This window comes from Ursus maritimus, unplaced genomic scaffold (genome assembly GCF_017311325.1).
Source record: "Ursus maritimus isolate PB19 unplaced genomic scaffold, ASM1731132v1 scaffold_25, whole genome shotgun sequence".
NCBI lineage: Eukaryota > Metazoa > Chordata > Mammalia > Carnivora > Ursidae > Ursus > Ursus maritimus.
Window position 1 is genome coordinate 31,898,796 of NW_024425008.1, and position 18,728 is coordinate 31,917,523.

Genomic DNA, 18,728 nt, shown 5'->3' on the forward strand with positions numbered 1-18,728 from the left:
TGGGGCCTGGCACATAACTGTTTTATTTATATTATCACAACAACCGTAAGACGTACATGTTATTTTAATCCCACCTTTCACAGAAGAAAATGTTAAGGCACCAGGAGCTGGAGTAATTGGTCCTAGGTCAAAAAGCTAGAAAGTGGTGAATCCAGGATTTAAATCCAGGCAGTCTACCTTCTTGTTTTTAAACCCTTCTAACCTTTCTCGCCTCCCCTATATTTAAAACTTTGGGTAAAGGTAAGATCTAAGGCCTGTCCTGGAGGAGCTGAGTTTTGGCAAATCCCGTTTTAAATCGGAGGTTTTATTCTGTAAGTAATTTCAGTAGTGATAGGTAACATAGGAATTCACTTGGTTTTCCAGTTTTCAAGGCTTAACGTTTAATTCTCCCAACACCAGAGTGAGGTGTAAATAGTGTTCTCTCCATTTTACAGATGAGGAAGCTGAGGCTTTGTCAGGTCAGAAGCAGAGCTGGGATGCAGGCCTTGGTTCTTAAGCAGTATGTACTGCCTCTGTAGGAGGCAAAAAATGGGTATGAGAGTCCAGGGTTACTTAGTGGTTTGTCACTTAGGTAAACTCAGTGTTCACCTTCACCCGCTGAGGCCAGAGAAGCACCTAGATTTCCCCTGTGGCTTCTTAAAGCTCTTTTTTATTGGCCTTGGCTAAACTCCCTTCAAAACTGCAGATGATTTTATTGTTTTAGCATATTGTTAACTAGAAATCAGAAGAAAATAGTGAACCAAATTTGTGTGGGTGACGTGATCCATAGGGGAAGGGAATGATCAGGAATAGAAAGCCAGATGGGTAGCAGGTGTGTATGTGTGTGTGACACTTTTTGTTGGTATGATTGCCTCCTTTGGGAGAGCTAGAGTGGTACAGTAGAAAAGTGAATGTTATGTGTTTGTCTACTCACATCCTAGCCTTTGTCCCCTCACATCCTTGGCTGCATATAAGTGGAATTTGCCCAAGTATTACATACATTTTTTTCCCTAGAAAATGTTTACGTTCACAGTGTTAAGCTATCTATCTTTAATAAAATTTTTTTAAAACAAGGAAACAGAACCTACATCTGTGGCAATAGGGGGCACTTCCCCACCATGAAGAAGAAATTAAAAGGTATTTTATGTTTCATGCGGAAGTTCCAGTGGACTTATTCTGGCAAAAACTTGCAGACCGAGTGGTTAGGTGAGTCAAAATCTTGAATAGCAGAGGACATAAACACAGAACGTACTCAATGGTTTTATTTGAAATATAATTTTACTTTGTTTTTACAATACAGTGTGCAGTATGACAACTCAAAATAAGAGTGCAGATACAAGGTAAGAGTACAAAGGATTAACAATAGATGTCAAAGGTTACCTTTTATTAAGGCTAAATCCCTGGTTTATAGTTTCCATACACATTCACAAAATTACATTCAAATTATTCCTTATCAATACTTATTCCTTAGGCCATGAAAAAAGGAAAAAGAAAATCCAGATATTACATTTTTCACATAAAGCAAATCTGGATTAATCTCTGAATACTATCCTTTTCCATTTGTTCTGCCTTATGAAGATTTAGCAAACTAACGTGCATTTTATTAGCTATTGCTGTCATTCTTATAAGTGGGTAAGACCTATCCCCGACTGGGTCTCCAGTCAGAACCACAAAGGGCAGGAAATAGAACTGGCAGGAGCCGCTGGACAACTGGGTGTATAGCAAGGCTTTTTTTTCTTTTTTTTAAGGAAGTCAACAATTAAGTTTTCACTTTGTTTAGGGACTGTGTTGAATATCAACACATCCATGTCAGGCTGAGAAAAGTTTGGGACATAAACATTTCTATCCTCCTTCCATTGCGGATAAAGAGAGAACTACAGGACTTGACTGACCCTCAAATCTCTCTTGTCAGCTAAGAGTATACTATGACATGGCATGTGCCTTGGTAGTGGATTCGCTTGTGAAAGCACATGTGTGCTCTAGTGTGGCTCTGCAGTCTGCAGGCTAACTCAGGAATTGGCAAAACAGCTACTTAAACTGCCAACCTTTTAGATCTTAGGGCTGAAAACCTTTTAGATCTTGTCAGCTATGAAAAAGCAGCTCATAAAACTCCATTGTCTACCATAGACTACCTTTCATTCCTTAAGAGAAAGTAAACTGGAAAACTAAAAAGATTGTGTTAATATTCCTTGGATTTCTCTGTCCTAAACTGGAGTGTTTCAGATCTGAAAAGACAGTATGGCGTTCCTTCCCTTGACCCAGAAATGTTACTTTCTTCCTAAGGAAGAAATACTTGAAAGTATTTCCATATAAGACACATTGCAGCCAACTTCAAGGCCATGCAGATTTGAACAGAAAAGGCAACATAAACTATCTACATTTGTTCAAGTAAAATTACACAGAAATCAAATATACACAACAAGACAAACTACTCATTAAAAACAATCGCTTATGTTAAATTAAGTGACAACTCCATGTTATTCCAGTGTTTAGCTTTGGGAACAGGAAATGCTGTAGCTGAAGTCATAAAAATGAAATCAAGACATTCACATTTGAGGTCATTTGACACACATCACACCATCCCTAAAGGCTTGAAAAGACTACAAATTAACTTTCCATGCCAGTTACAGAAGTTGAATTTTAAAGCTACAGCTCTATAGACAGTATGAAAATCCCATTAGCTTAAACCATTTATGATTTAGCAAGCCATTGCATTCTGGTCATAAGAGGCAGAACTTGATGATAGGATAAAAACCTGAACCCATGTTCTTTTCCTATAACGTTCAAATGACTTTCAGGTCATCCTTTCCTTGTGATCTCAAAGTCAATTGTTAACAGTATTTCCCCTTGGATATAATTTTATTCCAATGCTGAATGAGTGTTATCAATGACCATTTGTCAACCTATTAAATATTAGTATACAGTACAGCAGCTATATTCATCCAGAATTCCAGTTTTATATGGCACAGTCATGAAATTATACTGTACTCATATATAAAAATGCAAAACTGTCAAATGTGCTATATCCTCTCACGTATGAAAAACGATTTGCATCATGAGGAAAAAGTTTATATGACCATCTGCCATTCATAAAAGTGTACCTTATACATTCTATTGTACTATGCAGATCAAAGAAAGGAAGCAAGGTTATAAGAATCACTTGTGACAATTTAAGCAAAAACTTCAGAAAATTAAAAAGATCAGCATATGCTGTATATATTTTAGATCCAGAATCAGTTGAGTGTGCTGTGAAATCTGATCCACAAAGTCTGAGCTAAAGAACTGGTCTAACGGAATGTTTTAGAATTAAGACACACAAATGAATTCAAGCCTAACAGAGTAGCTTGAGACCAAAGTGGCACTGTTTTTGTTTTTTTTAAATTTACATTTTAGGAAAATACTTCTGATGACAAAACCAGCTTTCTAACCAAATACTGTCCTGCCCAGTACACAGAATCACAGTCCCCCCCCCCCCCAATGAAGTCCTTTAAGTTAACTGTTAAATAAGCATCAATATTTATAACTGTGTGAGACACGGACCGTTGTGTACATACAGACAAGTTTTTCATGGAAATAGGACAAGGCAGGAAAGATTTAGTTAGGTGAAAACAGAATTAAAAGGTTTTTACATGGATAAAATGGAAATGGCCTGTTGAAAGCTTCCATTTAGAATCCCCAGAGGAGGCAAGAACCTCTAAAGCCACGTCCAGAGAAAAGACTGCTATGCACAAATTGCCTAAGGGGATTTTCTCACTAGTTCGAGATCAAAGAACAGGTCTACAGCTTATTTGGCCTGCCACCTCAGGGTCTTGCTGAAGTATCAGGGCTCTCTTCCTGGTGGCAGTTTGCCAGATCAAGTCCAATCATACCACAGAATGGATGTTCCCCTCACCTCAGCCAAGTGGACGGCACCCATTGAGGTTCAGTATCAAGTTTGTTAATTAACCTAAGCAATTCCTGATAGGCTTTATCAAGGTCTGAATTCACAATTGCTGTGTCAAAGTAGTGGCCATTGTTCTGCTCCATCTCTCTAGTCTTCTCAATGATTTCTCTCAACTCTTCAGGCTGTCAAGAGAAGACAAAAACTGAGATAATTCCATTCCCTACCAAAATATACAGTGAGTCAGAGAGGACTGAGAACAAAAAACATGTCCTTATATTGCTTGCTCTCAAAATATGCCACTTCAGGAGCTCCTCCTCAACCCTGTCATGGTCTCAGTGATTTCCTTTGCTCTGGTGTCTTCAGGACTCCTACTGAATCACCTGGGACTCAATATAACCTGTGTATACTGCTACTCAGGTTTTCATCTATTTGTTTTACTCACTAGAGGCTTCAAAAGCAAAGACTTACTTAGAATTCCCTACAAACATTTGTTTTCAAGCATTTCAGAGCATCATAACCTTTCCCTAAAAAATAACATCTTTTGTAATACAGAGTGAGCCTTTCAGTTTGAAGCAAAGTTAGCAGGACCCAAAATGTCATCTACTCTTGGCTTTATAAAGATCCGCTGTCCTTTAGCTCTACTGCAGAGTTAGGGTAAACATTATGGGAAAAGAAAAGGATCAATAGAATGGGTATCTTTCTATGAAAATGCTGCTGGTCAACCCAAGATTTAATAATCTAATATTCTGGGGGAATTACTTGGCTTAAACTGCTTCTCTGTTTTCAGTACATGAAGGAGGTCTTTAAAGATGCAAAAAAGTATCCTAAAAAGAGTTTGGGAAATGATACAGAGCAGGCTACTTTAAAACACTGGGTAAAGGAAAGGGCTGTTTCACGTAATAGACGAGCAGGTGGTAAGGCAGGGTGTGAAACTGACGCAGAACCCTCTGATACCAGGCACATGTGTTCAAGAAAATAAAACTGCCCCCAAATCACCCATCAATGAAGAGAACTAACTCAAGTCCAAATATCTCAGATATAAAAGTCACACACCAGTACTGTATTGGACGCACAACACAAAACAACTTATTCAACTGGTTGAACTTCTGTAACAGGAAAACATACTAAAAATATGACAGCTCCAGCTTGTCCTGAGGCAGTTTCTTGTGTGGCTAATTTTCATTCTGGAATGTTGTGCATCTGGCTGTGATACACAGAATCCTTTGTTTCCTAGGGGACTCCATTACACCATTATAACTAAACACACTAACATTCTTGCTAAAACTTAGGTCTACTCAAATCTCAAGATTATTGAAAGAACATTCCAGAAGTCAAAACAGAACCTAAACTTTGTGGTGCTAGAGTTGAAAAGTAAAAGCCCTACATCTCACATAGATTCACATAAATAACCAATCCACCTAGTTTTTCTTTTTCAAATTTAAGGCATTATTTTGTCTTTTGCCAAAATGACTTATACCATTTACTTTCTTTTAATTTAGGTTTTATTTTTCAAAATTATAATTCATGACTAAGATGAAATAAAATGTTTTTGCTCAAAAAGTTTTGGACTGAAAAAATTGGCCAATAGTCAAAACTGACTGTTGTAACAGTTCATACTATCAGTTTACCACTCTCAGGCCCCCATTCTAGCAGAGAGATTCAGAGTACAATCAGATTAACTGATTATTTACATTCTGCATCCAGTGAGGAACACCATCCCTTTCCTGATTAGCACAATTTCACGGAGTTAAAATTGAGGACTTGTTTTTGTTCAACACTTCTGTATGAGTGATAAAAAGCACTACTGGAAATACTAAAGGAGAGGAAACATAAGTGGAATAAAAAGGCAATAAGATACACCACCCTCTATACACTCTTAACGGGTGTGCACGGAACATGCACCCAGATAGAACTGATGCTGTGTCATAAAATAAGGCTGAAACATTTTTGAAAGGCAGCCACTCCCTATTTTCTCCCAATCCCCAGCCCCAGGGAACCACTAATCTACTTTAGGTCCCTATAGATTTGCCTATTCCAGACATCCCATAAAATGAAATCATACAATATATGGTCTTTTGTGACTGGCTTCTTTCACTTACAGCATTTGCAAGGTTGATCCATGTTGTAACCATGTATGAGTACTTCATGCCTTTTTAAAATGACTTTTTGAGACCTGTAATATTATAGCTGCAGTAATCAAGACTGTGATATTACCATAAATACAGGATAGACTCCAGAAATAATCCCCACCCTGCATCCTGCTATATATTTGGCCAGGTCATTTTTTTAAAAAGGTGCCAATGTAATTCAGTGGGAAAACGGATCGTCTTTTTCAAGAAATGATGCTAGAGGAACAGACTATCCATGTGTTAAAAAACAAAACAAAAACAAAAGACACCAAACCAACCACCACCCTTACTTCACAATGAAACAAAGATTAGTTTGAAAGATTACAGACCTAAAAGTAAAAGCTAACACAAGAAAAGTTTTATAAGAAAACATGGGATAAAATCTTTAACTTGGAGCACGCAAATTATTTTAGACTGTACACAAAAATCATTAACTGTAAGAAAAATAGAGTATGCTTCTTTAAAATTAAACACTTCTGATCTTCAAAACATTAAAAAAGATAAATTTTGAGAAAATAGTTAAATATCCAGTATATATAAGAATTTTTACAACTCCGTAAGAAAATAACCCAATTAAAAAAAAAAAACATTTCACAAAAGAATATGCCTAAATAACTACATGAAAAGACACTATCATTAGTCATTAGGCAAATGCAAATGAAAACCTTAATGATAACACTTCGCACTTACTAGAATGGCAAAAATTGTTAACAAACCAACAAAAGCACCAAAATGGGAACAAATGGAAGCAAACTGATTTAAAACAGTTTGGCAGCTTTATACAGTTAAAATATACACTTACCATTTGATCCAGCAATTCAAGAGAAACAAAAACATAGATGTCCACCAAAAGATTATGAATGTTTAGAGCTACTTTAATCACACCAGCTCAAAATTGGAAACAACCCAAATAATTTTTAACTGATGAATATAGTGTGATATATTTAGCTCATGGTATACCACTCAGCAATACGAAGGTAGGAACTACTGTTAGACGCAACACTGATGAATCTCAAACATTATGCTGATCAAAAGCCAGATGCAAACTTAAACGCTCTGGTTCCATTTATATGAACTTCTAGAACAGACAAAATAAATCTATGGTGACAGAAAGCAAGTTAGTGGCTGCCTAGGGAAGAATGGAGGGGTATTAACTCGAAAGAAGCACGAGAGAATTTTCTAGAGTGACGAAAATGTTCTAAACGTCAACTGGCATGGCAGGGACACAGGTACACATTTTGCCAAAACCCACTGAATTATACAAATAAAACGCATGCATTTTATTGTATATAAAATAATTTCAATGAAGTTAATTTTTAAAAATTATGCTTCATTAGAAAATCAAGCATACTGTAAAGTGTTAAAACGTTTTGGTACTGATTAAGTTCTTCCTTTAAAAATATGCATAACTGGTATCTTTCTAGACCTTACTCAATTTGGGATAGCTAATTCAAAATAAGTACTAGGATAAATAATCCCATGAGAACCCTACCTGAGACCACCAACCCAAAGAAAGTTGCCTAACATGCTTTGGAATGGTATATAGCCCTTGCATGATACTGAATCCTTGGAGAAGAAAAACATAGCAAAAAGTAAGTGTGCATATTAGAAAACAGAAAAATTAGGCTGAACAAATAGGAGGAAGTCTACTGTGGTCCATCCTTTTCCTTAAACAAACATGGTATTTCTGTCTACCAAAGTAGTTACTGGGTGCTGAGTTTCACAGAGTATTAGTTTTGTTTTCTTTATTGTAATCCCCCTCAAAAACAGCCAGTGACCATGTCTCATTTTTTTTTTTTTTGGCATCCCAAGTGCTAAGAACAGCAGATTCTCTGACTCCACTAATTTATGAACTTACGATTGTGTTGCAAACATGGAAAAGGGGTGAATGCTCCTTTAACCAGCTGACCTAGTTAGACTAAACAAAGCAACCAGAATTACGCTCATCATGTAGGATGGGAAAATTCTTGACTGTCTATAGCCTAAGACACTGAAAAATACAACCTTCACATTTAGATTGAATAAGAAATATAAGTAGACTGAGAATGGAAAAAGATTTTGGGGAGGAAGAAAGAGGGTTGGTGGCAATGGTGTACAGTCAAGAATCATGGGAAAGGAGTGATATTATGTTTTTAATGACTTTTAAGGATCTTACAAAGAAGAGTGTTACGATGTGTATTTACAGCTTTTAAGGAGATTTAGAGAGAGAAAATGAAATAAGGAGAACTGAATGATTCCTCTGTACAACGGAAGTATTTAAGAAATGAGCAAAAAACAAGGAAAAGTATTTGTTACTTTGATATATTAAGTCACTTGACAGTTTTCATTTCACACATTTAAAGTCAATGCTTTCAGATTAACACATTAATGTAACTTTATTATTAATGTTTAGTAAAATGTGAACCACCCTCAACCATGTCCAGCATCTCAAATAATTTTAAAAAATTTACCATTTCAGATCATGTGAGAAGACCAAAGGGAGAGGACAAACAGAACATAAATTTCAATCAGAGAAAAGCAAGAGCACCCAACTCTGGCCCCCCACATATGCAGAATATCTGCAGAGAAAAGTGGGTAATTCCTAAGAATCTGTGGAGAAGTTTTTTCTTGGGGGTAGAGGGCAGGGGGTTATATAATTCCTGTTGGAAATAACACAGATGCATGTGAAGAAGATTAAGGATGTTTTAAGGAATGCCAAAGGTAACCATACATTTGGGGCAGCAACAGGGAATGTGTGGAGAAAAAGAGAAGGCCCCTGCTTTGGAGAGCTGCCACAGTCCAGCCAGAGGCAACAACAGTAATTTTGGGGAAAGTGATAATGGCAGGAAGAATAATCAGTTTGAAAGCTCAAGCTGATATAGCTTTTAAGCACTGTGACATGTTAGGTCATGACTGTTTCATGTTAACTTTCTATGAAACAGTACAACGCTATAACTTTACCTTTGGATTCTTGCCCTCCTTTGCCAACAACGCTCGAAGTCTTTCTTGTGAAGGAGGTGCAATGAAGATAATATATGGTTTCAAGTCTGAATTCCGGAGAGTCTTCAAGGACTATTAAAAAAAAAAAAAAAGATATTTTTGGATATTTACAGTAATTTTCATTATTTAACTACTTCCCAATAATATACTTGGAATAATATCATTTAAAAAAAAGAATATCGTCTGTTAGTGTTTCCAAACATCTTTGTAACAAACAATTCACAGTATTTCCAGATCCTACCATTCACTGTAAGAATATATTGTGTACCTGGAACACACACGCACAAATTAGCTTGCCCTGTTTATATAATGAAATAAAAATGAATGACCCTGAAAGTCTACAACTGTGATGCTAAAATATCTTCTAATAAGATCACATAAAGATTATAAGTAACCACATTCAAAATCCATTTTGGAGGAAAGAGAAATAAGCAGTAATTTTACCATGTGCCAGGGTCTAAACGCAACCAGAATAGAAAGAGAAACTCCACACACATACAAAAAGAAGTTCTGGAAAAGTACACCCAAGAAAAAGCAGACTGTTTCAATTAGGGGACTGGTTTTGAGCCTGCCTTTGCCATTGTGTGACTGTGTGTTCCTAAACCGAAGCACTCTACCAAACAGGGATTACAGGAACATGCCCTTTTCTATCTAAAAACATTATTAAGACAACGTGCTTAACGGCTCCAAGTTCTTTGATAAATATGTTAGCCCAAGTAATATAAGGAATTCTGAAGGTAACATTTAGTAAAAATAATTATACTTTTCTTAAATCAGGTGTTTATAATTGAAATAGAGACTGAGCTCTTTTGTCCACTAAAACACAGAGGATCAGTGGGGAAAGAAATGTATGCGAACTTTATTTACCTGGGTACGAAGACTTAAAAGACATATTTTGCCAGAGTTGATCACTTGCCGTACTGAATCTATGCTGGTTCCATACAGATTTTTCTCAAATTCACCATGTTCAATGAACTTTCCAGCTGCTATGTCTGCCTCAAATGCTTGCCGTGAAACAAAGTGGTAATCTCTACCAGCTACTTCGTGGTCTCGCCTACTCCGAGTTGTATCTAGGCAAACAAAATGAGGTAAAATTAACTGGCATGGATCAGACTAAGCTGGGGGGATAATTCTGCTAGTCAGGGAAATTTTCAATTTTGTAATACAGACGAAATGTAAAAAGATGAACTGAGGAAATCTTATGAGCCCTTGTGTTTAATACTGATTGATTTTATTTCTAGACTGAGAAATGAACAAAAATGTGGTTTTAGTATCTTAATAGTTATATTTAATTGCCTTAACACATTTTATGCTTAACTTTAAATTACTTCTCACATTTAAAACACTGCCACTCATCTTTTCCTAAAGTTTATTTCCACAAGGTTTTTTTTTAACCCTCCCACCCCCCCAGGTATTATATAATCTAAACAGAACTTCTGTGTTCAGAGATTAGGTCTAAATTTCTATTTTCTGCATCAGTTTAAAAAATCAGGAACTGATTCTATATTGAACAGGGAATTTTAAGAAGCCCAAATTGAAATTCATTTAGAAAATAATTAGTACCACAGGAAAAACTGAAGTTTCTCAGTAATGACTACCTTGAGTTACAAATTCTCAAAAGATTTTATTAAAGCAAAGTTTCTCTTTCCTAGGCAAAACTGTTTTCATGAATTGGATGAAAAATTTCTCTCCAGTTAGGTCCAGTTAGGTAAACTGAAAAGCACAGGAAAATGGGAATGCATCCAAACTTACGAGGAACTGCAGATGCAAAGCGGTCTTTTTCTTTGTTCATGAGCCTCTGACGCAAATCATTCTGGCCACAGTTCTGCGGACCAATCAAAATGATAGGTCTTTTCCTATTTGCTGGCTGATGATAAAGTGACATTTCCTCATAAGTTAAGATCTCTTCATTGTCATAATCTTTAAAAAAGAAAAAGTTAAGCCCTTCAGATAGAATTATTACCATGTAATAAAGATACAGATCTTCTAAAATAATTGGAAAGAAACACAATTTATTATTAAAAATGTTTAACTTTTTGGATCAAGATAAGTAATAACTGGGAAGGATTATATGAATATTTTCCAATGTCAATATATACTTCCCAATACTATGAAAATAAATCAGACAATATATTAATCCTTCTAGAAGTGTTTATTGCTTCTCTTTTTTCATAGTTTGAATGTTTTAATACAACAAAACTACTTGTACTGCTTTTACTGTAAAATAGCTAGTTTGCAGCCCATACTTTGAGAGAGGGTCGGGCACCAGGGGATGAAGTAATGAGAATATGGTCTGTCATTTTTGTAAAACGGGGATTCTAATACTACACTTAGAGGGTTGGTTTAAGGATCAGACACAGTATATATGCTAAGCACAATACCTGGCATAGACAATATTTAAAATAGTAGCTACACACTAGTGTTTATCAGAGAAAGTATGAACACTTTTCCGTGGTTATAGAACCTGAAAACAGTTTGTGCTATCTGAACTTGGAATACTAATACTAACCCGAGGTCATGATTCAAGAAGTTTAAGTTGTGGTAGGTGGAATAACCTTCCTGAAAAAGCCCATAATCCAGGTGAAATCAGAGCTGTCGAGTGGTAAGAAACAAAGGCAGACAACGAGCAGCCTGCCATCTTCCCACTCGTATTACTTCCCCTGACTAGGAAAGAGCTCCAGATGTATAGTCACACTCAGCTGTAAGTTCCACGGGGGCAGGCAATCATCTTAGTCTTGCCAGTGCTTAGCACAGAGCACAGAGTAGGAACTCAAACTGTATTTGTCTAAATTCTAGCTCTATATTAGCTTTAAGAACTTAAGCAGATCTTTAATATCTGACCTTCAATTTATTAATCTATAATCTCAAGGAATTTATTGTGAGACCTAAATGGATGAAGGTATCTAAAGCATATAGTTACTGCCCCTGGAAGAGAATGGTTACTATAAATGATAGTTATTATTAATAAAAAATATTATGATGACACCATTATGAATAGAAATATAATTCCTGCCCTTCCCAAAATGCTTTGCCCTCTGAAAAATCAGAGTTCTTTCTTGTAACCTGTACAATCAGATTGTGGCAGTATTTTTATTTATAAAGACTTAGTTATAAATCTGTAAGCTTCAGATTTGCAGGTTTTCTATAGTATAATAACTATTAGAGCAGAACCAATTTAGTGTATTTCAAAGGATGAAGAAACAGATACTAATCACTTACCCAAATACAGAGGAAAGGATGAAAAATTCAATAAATCTTAGCTATGCAATGTTTCAATTAGTATTAAGGATGTTTATTTTGGAAACAAAGTATATCGAATCTCAGATTTAGTTTTAAATGGGATTTTTCAATAATCTGTAACATTTTATTTTCATGTTTAATTTAAGCTGCCTAAAAAAAATATCCGAAGGCACTCACAGAATAAGCCTTATAAATTGTGTAAGAAGTTAAGGAGTGCCTTTGCTTTATTTATTTGGGTTCTTTCTGACAAGAACCAAAGCAGGGGTAGGCAAATTCTAATGCACATAAGGACCAACCAAGAACATAATGAAAAGCAGTAAAATCAGGTTGAGTTTATAAAAACTGGATGTGGTGGAAACTGTTGAACTAAGATAGTAGGTGCCTAACAGAGAGACAACAGTAATCACTCAGGTCCAGCAGACTGCTGTCACTTGGGAATACAAGCCCTGTGTTATCTTTGATATGAAGAGACACTACACTTAAAAATTTTTTAAATTTTAGTAATAAAACAAAAAACTCTATGCACCTGACTCAGTCAGCAGGTAGCAGGTTCTGTCGAATGGGTTGCCTCAGTGATACGAGTTATTGTAGATAAAATACTCATTTTTACTTAAACTATATTGTTAGATTTTGTTACAGGCATGTATTAATTTCACAAAGAATTTAAGGAAAAATCAATATAACACTATATAATGCTTAACTGTACTTTAATGTTTATGCCAGTTTTTCTCTAAATTCAAAACACTGCATTATTCATAGAATTCCAAAAGAAAATAATTTCTGCGAAATGACTTTCGTAAGCATGTTACATTAACGTTACATTAAGAAGCAAAACAGGACTAGAAATATAATTCCCTAAAAATAGTAGTTTAATTTCTTTCAAGTGTTAGATACAGACCTCTTTCAGATATAAATCCAGCTATATCTAAGAGAACCCACTATCATTTTGGCGGGGGGGGGGGGAGGAGAGGAGCAGAGGGAGAGGGAGAGAGAGAATCTTAAGCAGGCTCCACGCCCAGTGTGGCGCCCAACTCGGGGCTCAATCTCACAACCCTGATATCATGACCTGAGCCGAAATCAAGAGTTGGATGCCCAACTGACCGAGCCATTCAGGTGCTTGAACTCACCATCATTTTTATTGGCATTATATAAAACCTTTTTCCTCTTCTTTTTATTCTTCTTTGCACACCATAGTTTTCCTGTTGAACAATTAAAAGCATAACTGTAAACGTGGTACTTGTTTCCTTGAACAAAGCTACATATTTCAAATTGAAGAACTCACACAATTTTCCATTTAAATTTATAAACGCATATCATATTGTTGTGCAGAACTATTTTTCAAGGAAATAGTTATAATTTTCCATTAGTCTCACATTACAGATGACCTTTAATACTTAAATCCTGTCCTTTCTTTAGAGTTCTAAGATAATCATTTGCCTCTCTTACCATGAATATATCTTTTTTGACAATTCTGATATGTAAATTTTTTAAAAGAATTTATTTGAGAGCGAGCGAGCCAGCACGAGTAAGGAGAGGGGCAGAAAGAAAGAGAGAATCTTCAAGCAGACTCCCCAGTGAGTGAGAAGCCCAATGCGGGGCTCGATCCCACGACCCTGAGATCATGACCTAAGCTGAAATCAAGAGTTGCCTACCTAAGCGACTGAGCCACCCAGGCACTCCCTGATATGTAAATTTAAACACAGTTCCAGATGGAGACCCAAGAAACCTTTCATTAATGACAAAATAAGTGTCCAACCTGATTTTTCTGGCTCCTTGTCTTCTTCTATGGTTTGCTTCATGGCTTCCCTTTGCTGCTGAAAGCTTTTCCCTTAACAGCAGAAAGAAAAGAGTAAAGTTCAAGACAAAAGAATATAAGTTTTTTGTTTTTTAATCAAGGGGAAAATACCAGAAGTAATTCTTCACTTACATTCCCCTTTAAATCTTTCTGCCACCATATGAGAGTATGTCAGCTATGTTTATAAGCCTCCAAATGTTTAAAGTACTAAGTTTCAACCTCACTATCAACCAATCCTAAGACACGTATATATCATCTATTAGAAAAGTAATAAACTAGTGTTAGAAAATGTAATAGTTCAATTTTTACAAAGCTTTCCACTGTGCACTTACTATGTGGAAAGTACTATGCTGGATCCTGCTTCTGGATCATTTAGAATTACCTCAAATCGAACAAATTAATTCCAGGAGTTAACTTTACAAAAAAATACGTGAACATTCATCACTTTCTGATTTTATGATACCACTCAATCCCTTTTTCTTCGTATGTATGTGTATGTTTTAATGATTTTTTTATTTCCATTAAGCTACCAATGATATAAATAAATGAGAAACACAAAAATTTTTCCTCTCAGAATTAAGATTTTAATGTAGGAGGCTTTCAAAGTTTTTGATATTCATCTTCTTTTCAGACATCTACCTTAAAATCAAATGTATTTTTTCTGGAGGATAAAAGTGGTTTTACTTAGAAAATCTGGATTAGAATTCTACTTTTAAAATTTTTATATCAGTTCTTTTTGTTTCGAGCCAAGGATTCTTTGAAATCAATAAGCAAATTCCATATATGTTGGGATAATCTGTAGAACTTAGTGCATTTCATAAGAGCACAAGCAAAAACAATACTGAGTTTGGTACACATAAGAAGTATTAAAGATAACCAGGTTATCTTTAGGAGCTATACAGATTGCATTCCTAGTAAAAACAAATAACTATAATGAGGTAAAAACAAATAACTATAATGAGAGGGGAAATTTTAAAAGCATTAAAATTTAAAAATAAGTAAAAAAACTTTTTTAGGTAAGTATCTGATTTTGACAGATTCAGAAAAAAAATAAGGAACAAAATGATTTTGATCAGTATACATATTAAAATTTTAAAAACAGTATAGTCATGTACTTCTATGGCACATTTTTATAGTACATACGTATGTAGACTGTTGTAATGGCAGGGAGGTGGACAATATGCAGGGAGGTGGACAACATGACCTCTTAAATCTTCTAACACTTAAAACCATCATCTAACTCAAACTAAGGTGGATCCATTTATTTGTCCTATAAAAAGACTTACAAATGATATCACCCAAATCTCCTTGACACATCTTTCAGAAACTCAGTATAGTCAGTCAATATACTCTAGTTCTAAATATTTATGGGCTAAGGCTGGCATGATGAGAAGATATCAAACTGATATCTGGTACAAGCACTAAGTAGAACATACTGGCTACTCAATACTCCAGGGCTTCTAGAGGAATGTCCCATGTCTGTTCCTGTGAAGAAGCAAGGGTATAGCATCATCCTCTAAAGTTAATGTAAGAAACCCATTCCTCATTCTCTGAAATATAACTGAGCATAGGCAGAATTTGTTTTTAGCTGTTGGGTTTTAAAACAGAGGATTTGTGGCTTTCAGTGATCTTATTAATACAAAGACCCAACTGCATGCAAAAGTAATTACATCATTTTTTAAAAAAGACACAAAAAAGTGAGTTTTTTCCTCTGTGAAGGCTTGTATTTTAAATGTTCTTTTAAATATGTTCCACTATATTGTCTTTTACCTGGAACGAGCCCAGCTAGAGGCTGATTATCTTCGTCCCCTTCCCTGTAGGCTTGCCACCAATTTGGATCTTCTTGACTGATGACATGAAGTATATCCCCTTTTTGAAAAGATAGACCTAATTCTCGACATGGGACATAAGGGTCATCTGAGGGGTCATAATCAAAATGAGCTTTCACATGGATCTAAAAGATAAAAAGGGTAAAATCAAAGCAACAGTAATGATGAAATAACACAAAATATTCAGCAAAAACATTAAAATGTTACAATTTTTCATTAGTGTAAAGTAATTATGAGTTGAAAGCAGGGAGGTTTAGTTAAGTAACAGCAGTGTTTTCTCAGGCTTCTCTGTTTTCTTTAATTAAGTTCATCTCTCTGTTGACTGCAAACATGTACAAGAGTAAAAAACCATATAAGAGTACGCAGAGCATTGCACTGTTAGCCATTAGCAAGCCTGAAGTGCTAAGGGGCCTCAAAGGCTTGAGAGAAGCAGGAGGGAACTAACTGAGACCCCTTCACCTGCCATTCCTGACCTTTGAAAACAGTAACTCTGCAACAAGGTATGTAATTTCTAAACCACAACCACCCAGAAAGGTAGACTAAACCTCACTGCATCTGTCACCTTCATAGGAGAGTGTCAGTTTCCCGGGTGCCGTCATCCTTTCTTGAATACACGGTCAGTGTAACTGTGCCTTCGAGTTCTCTGTGTTTCTTTCAAAGGGATGTTTGGGTTCATAAACAATCACACCCCAAACTGCTAAAATCATCTAAATCAAATTTATAATAAATTCCTGTTGCATTCTATTTGTAGGCTTTGAAATTTAACTAGTGGTACAAGTTGTAATTTTTGCTAACAATGTATTTTTGCTTATCAAAAATGTGTTAGACTTATAGCATTAAAGGTGAGAATTCACATGAATCTTCTTGAAAGCTAAGTTATTGCCTATAGTCTTTCCTTCAATATACCTCCATAAGATATAATAAAGTCATCTTAATTCTAAGAAGTTATAAAGGAATATTAATATTCTCTTTAACTTATCCATCTGTAATTTTCATCCCACCTGGTAAAGTGCTATGTGGCATTTCCAAAATCAGCAGTCCGTTTTTGTCTAATGAAATCCAACACCTGTATGCAATGACTGTTTCCACCCCGTATGGGTTAAATTGCAGCTCAATGAGCCAAGCAACTGATTAACATCCGAAGAATTTTATAATTCAGAGTCCTTTTCTATCCAATTGTTATTTGTCTTTCCTTAACTAAGCCTTTTACCCTTGCCATAACTGAGGCCACCTATCATAAAGATAACAACTGGTCTGCCTCAAAAGCTGTTTTATGAGAAGACGGTATCTTTTTTCAGCTCCTAAAACACAAAATTGACTATTCTCAATCAATGATGATGAATATGAAATTTGATAAAATACTTTCTAAGTGATAAAGATATAGATAGATAGATAGATAGATAGATATCCCTTCATAATGAGGTATAAGCAAGAATTCTCATGAAAGCAACAGCCTCTTTCAGAAATTATGCTTGAGAGTATCATTAAATAAGTATTTTTATAATTTCAGAAAAATATATTACTAACTACTATAAAGAGGAAATGAGGAAATCTTAAGTCCTAATATATACAAATAACAACACTGAGGTAAAGCAATTTAATGATCCAGTTAAAAATGTAGAATTTACATGCTAGTCTGTTTTGGGGGGTAGCTTTTCACGGAAGTACTCCGTAAGTTCAAGAGTACACACAATCGTAAGTGTGTGGCTCAATGAATTTTCACAAATGAAACATACCTGCATAACCAGCACCCATATCAAGACCCAGAATATCACCAGCACCACAGAAGCCCTGCCTCAGGCCCCCTTCAGTCACTAACCACCCTACCGTCCTCCAAGGGTAAACATCATCCTGATTCCTGGGAAGCATAGATTACTTTCCCCGGTATTTTACTTCATACAAATAGAATCACACAGTATTCACTCTTGGGTTAAATATGGCTAAGAGACCTCATTCAGGGGCACCTGGGTGGCTCAGTCGGTTAGACGCCTTGGGCTCAGGTCATGATCCCAGAGTCCTGGGATCAATCCCTGCTTTTGGCTCCCGGCTTAGCGGGGAGCCTGCTTCTCCCTCTGCCTGCTGCTCCCCCTGCTTGTGCTCTCTCTCTCTCAAATGAATAAATACATTTTTTTTTAAAAAGAGACCTCATTCATTTTGACAGTGTTCTGCTGCACTCCAATTATAGAGTGCCGTAACAAGCCTTGTTCTTGATGTGAAAACAGAGTTTTGATTAAAATCTTGAAAATTTGCCAAGTAAAACCAAAAGTGAATTTTAGACAGTTATACAAAGGTAGCAGAGAATCAAAACACAGTTGAGAGACTGGTTACAGAGATATACATACAATTTTGTAATCTTGACATAAGATGCAGCATAGTCTAGAAGTACCTAATATGTAGGATTATCAAAAAAACTTCTGCTTATCATCTCTGTCAATCAATGCTTCCAAAATCTGCTTAAGTTGTTGCTTTTTAGCCAAAAAGTCTTGGAAATCTAAATATGGAATTACAGGGATTATTTAAGGTGGTGAAGAGATCATTTTTGTTATCAGGGTTTTAGAGATCTGTGAAATCAGACTAACTTGGTCACCTGATTATTTTATCAAATAACTTTCTAAAAGCAATACCCAGCACATTTCCAAAGTGTTCTGCTCAGATCACCTGCCAGGAATGTTTATCAAAATACTAAATTCTTGGGGCGCCTGGGTGGCTCAGTCGTTAAGTGCCTGCCTTCGGCTCAGGTCATGATCTCAGCATTCTAGGATTGAGCCCCGCATCAGGCTCCCTGCTCAGCAGGAAGCCTGCTTCTCCCTCTCCCACTCCCCCTGCTTGTGTTCCCTATCTCGCTGCCTCTGTCAAATAAATGAATAAAATCTTAAAAAAAAAAAAAAAAAAAA

At 35.9% G+C, this 18,728-nt stretch overlaps 1 protein-coding gene across 13 annotated transcripts in view; it reads right to left on the reverse strand.

Annotated features, from left to right (window-relative positions):
- Positions 1-1,223: 1,223 nt before the first annotated feature.
- Positions 1,224-18,728, reverse strand: part of PALS1 (protein associated with LIN7 1, MAGUK family member) — a 74,571-nt gene continuing 57,066 nt past the window's right edge. For all 13 annotated transcript variants that reach the window (XM_040641753.1, XM_040641762.1, XM_040641756.1 and 10 more), the window contains 7 exons: positions 15,776-15,959; positions 13,967-14,038; positions 13,338-13,409; positions 10,723-10,890; positions 9,838-10,040; positions 8,932-9,042; positions 1,224-4,044 (listed from right to left, as the gene is read on the reverse strand). In XM_040641753.1, coding sequence (XP_040497687.1) covers positions 3,868-4,044; positions 8,932-9,042; positions 9,838-10,040; positions 10,723-10,890; positions 13,338-13,409; positions 13,967-14,038; positions 15,776-15,959 — 987 coding nt within the window. In that variant the 3' untranslated portion in view covers positions 1,224-3,867. The remainder of the gene's footprint in view (positions 4,045-8,931; positions 9,043-9,837; positions 10,041-10,722; positions 10,891-13,337; positions 13,410-13,966; positions 14,039-15,775; positions 15,960-18,728) is intronic.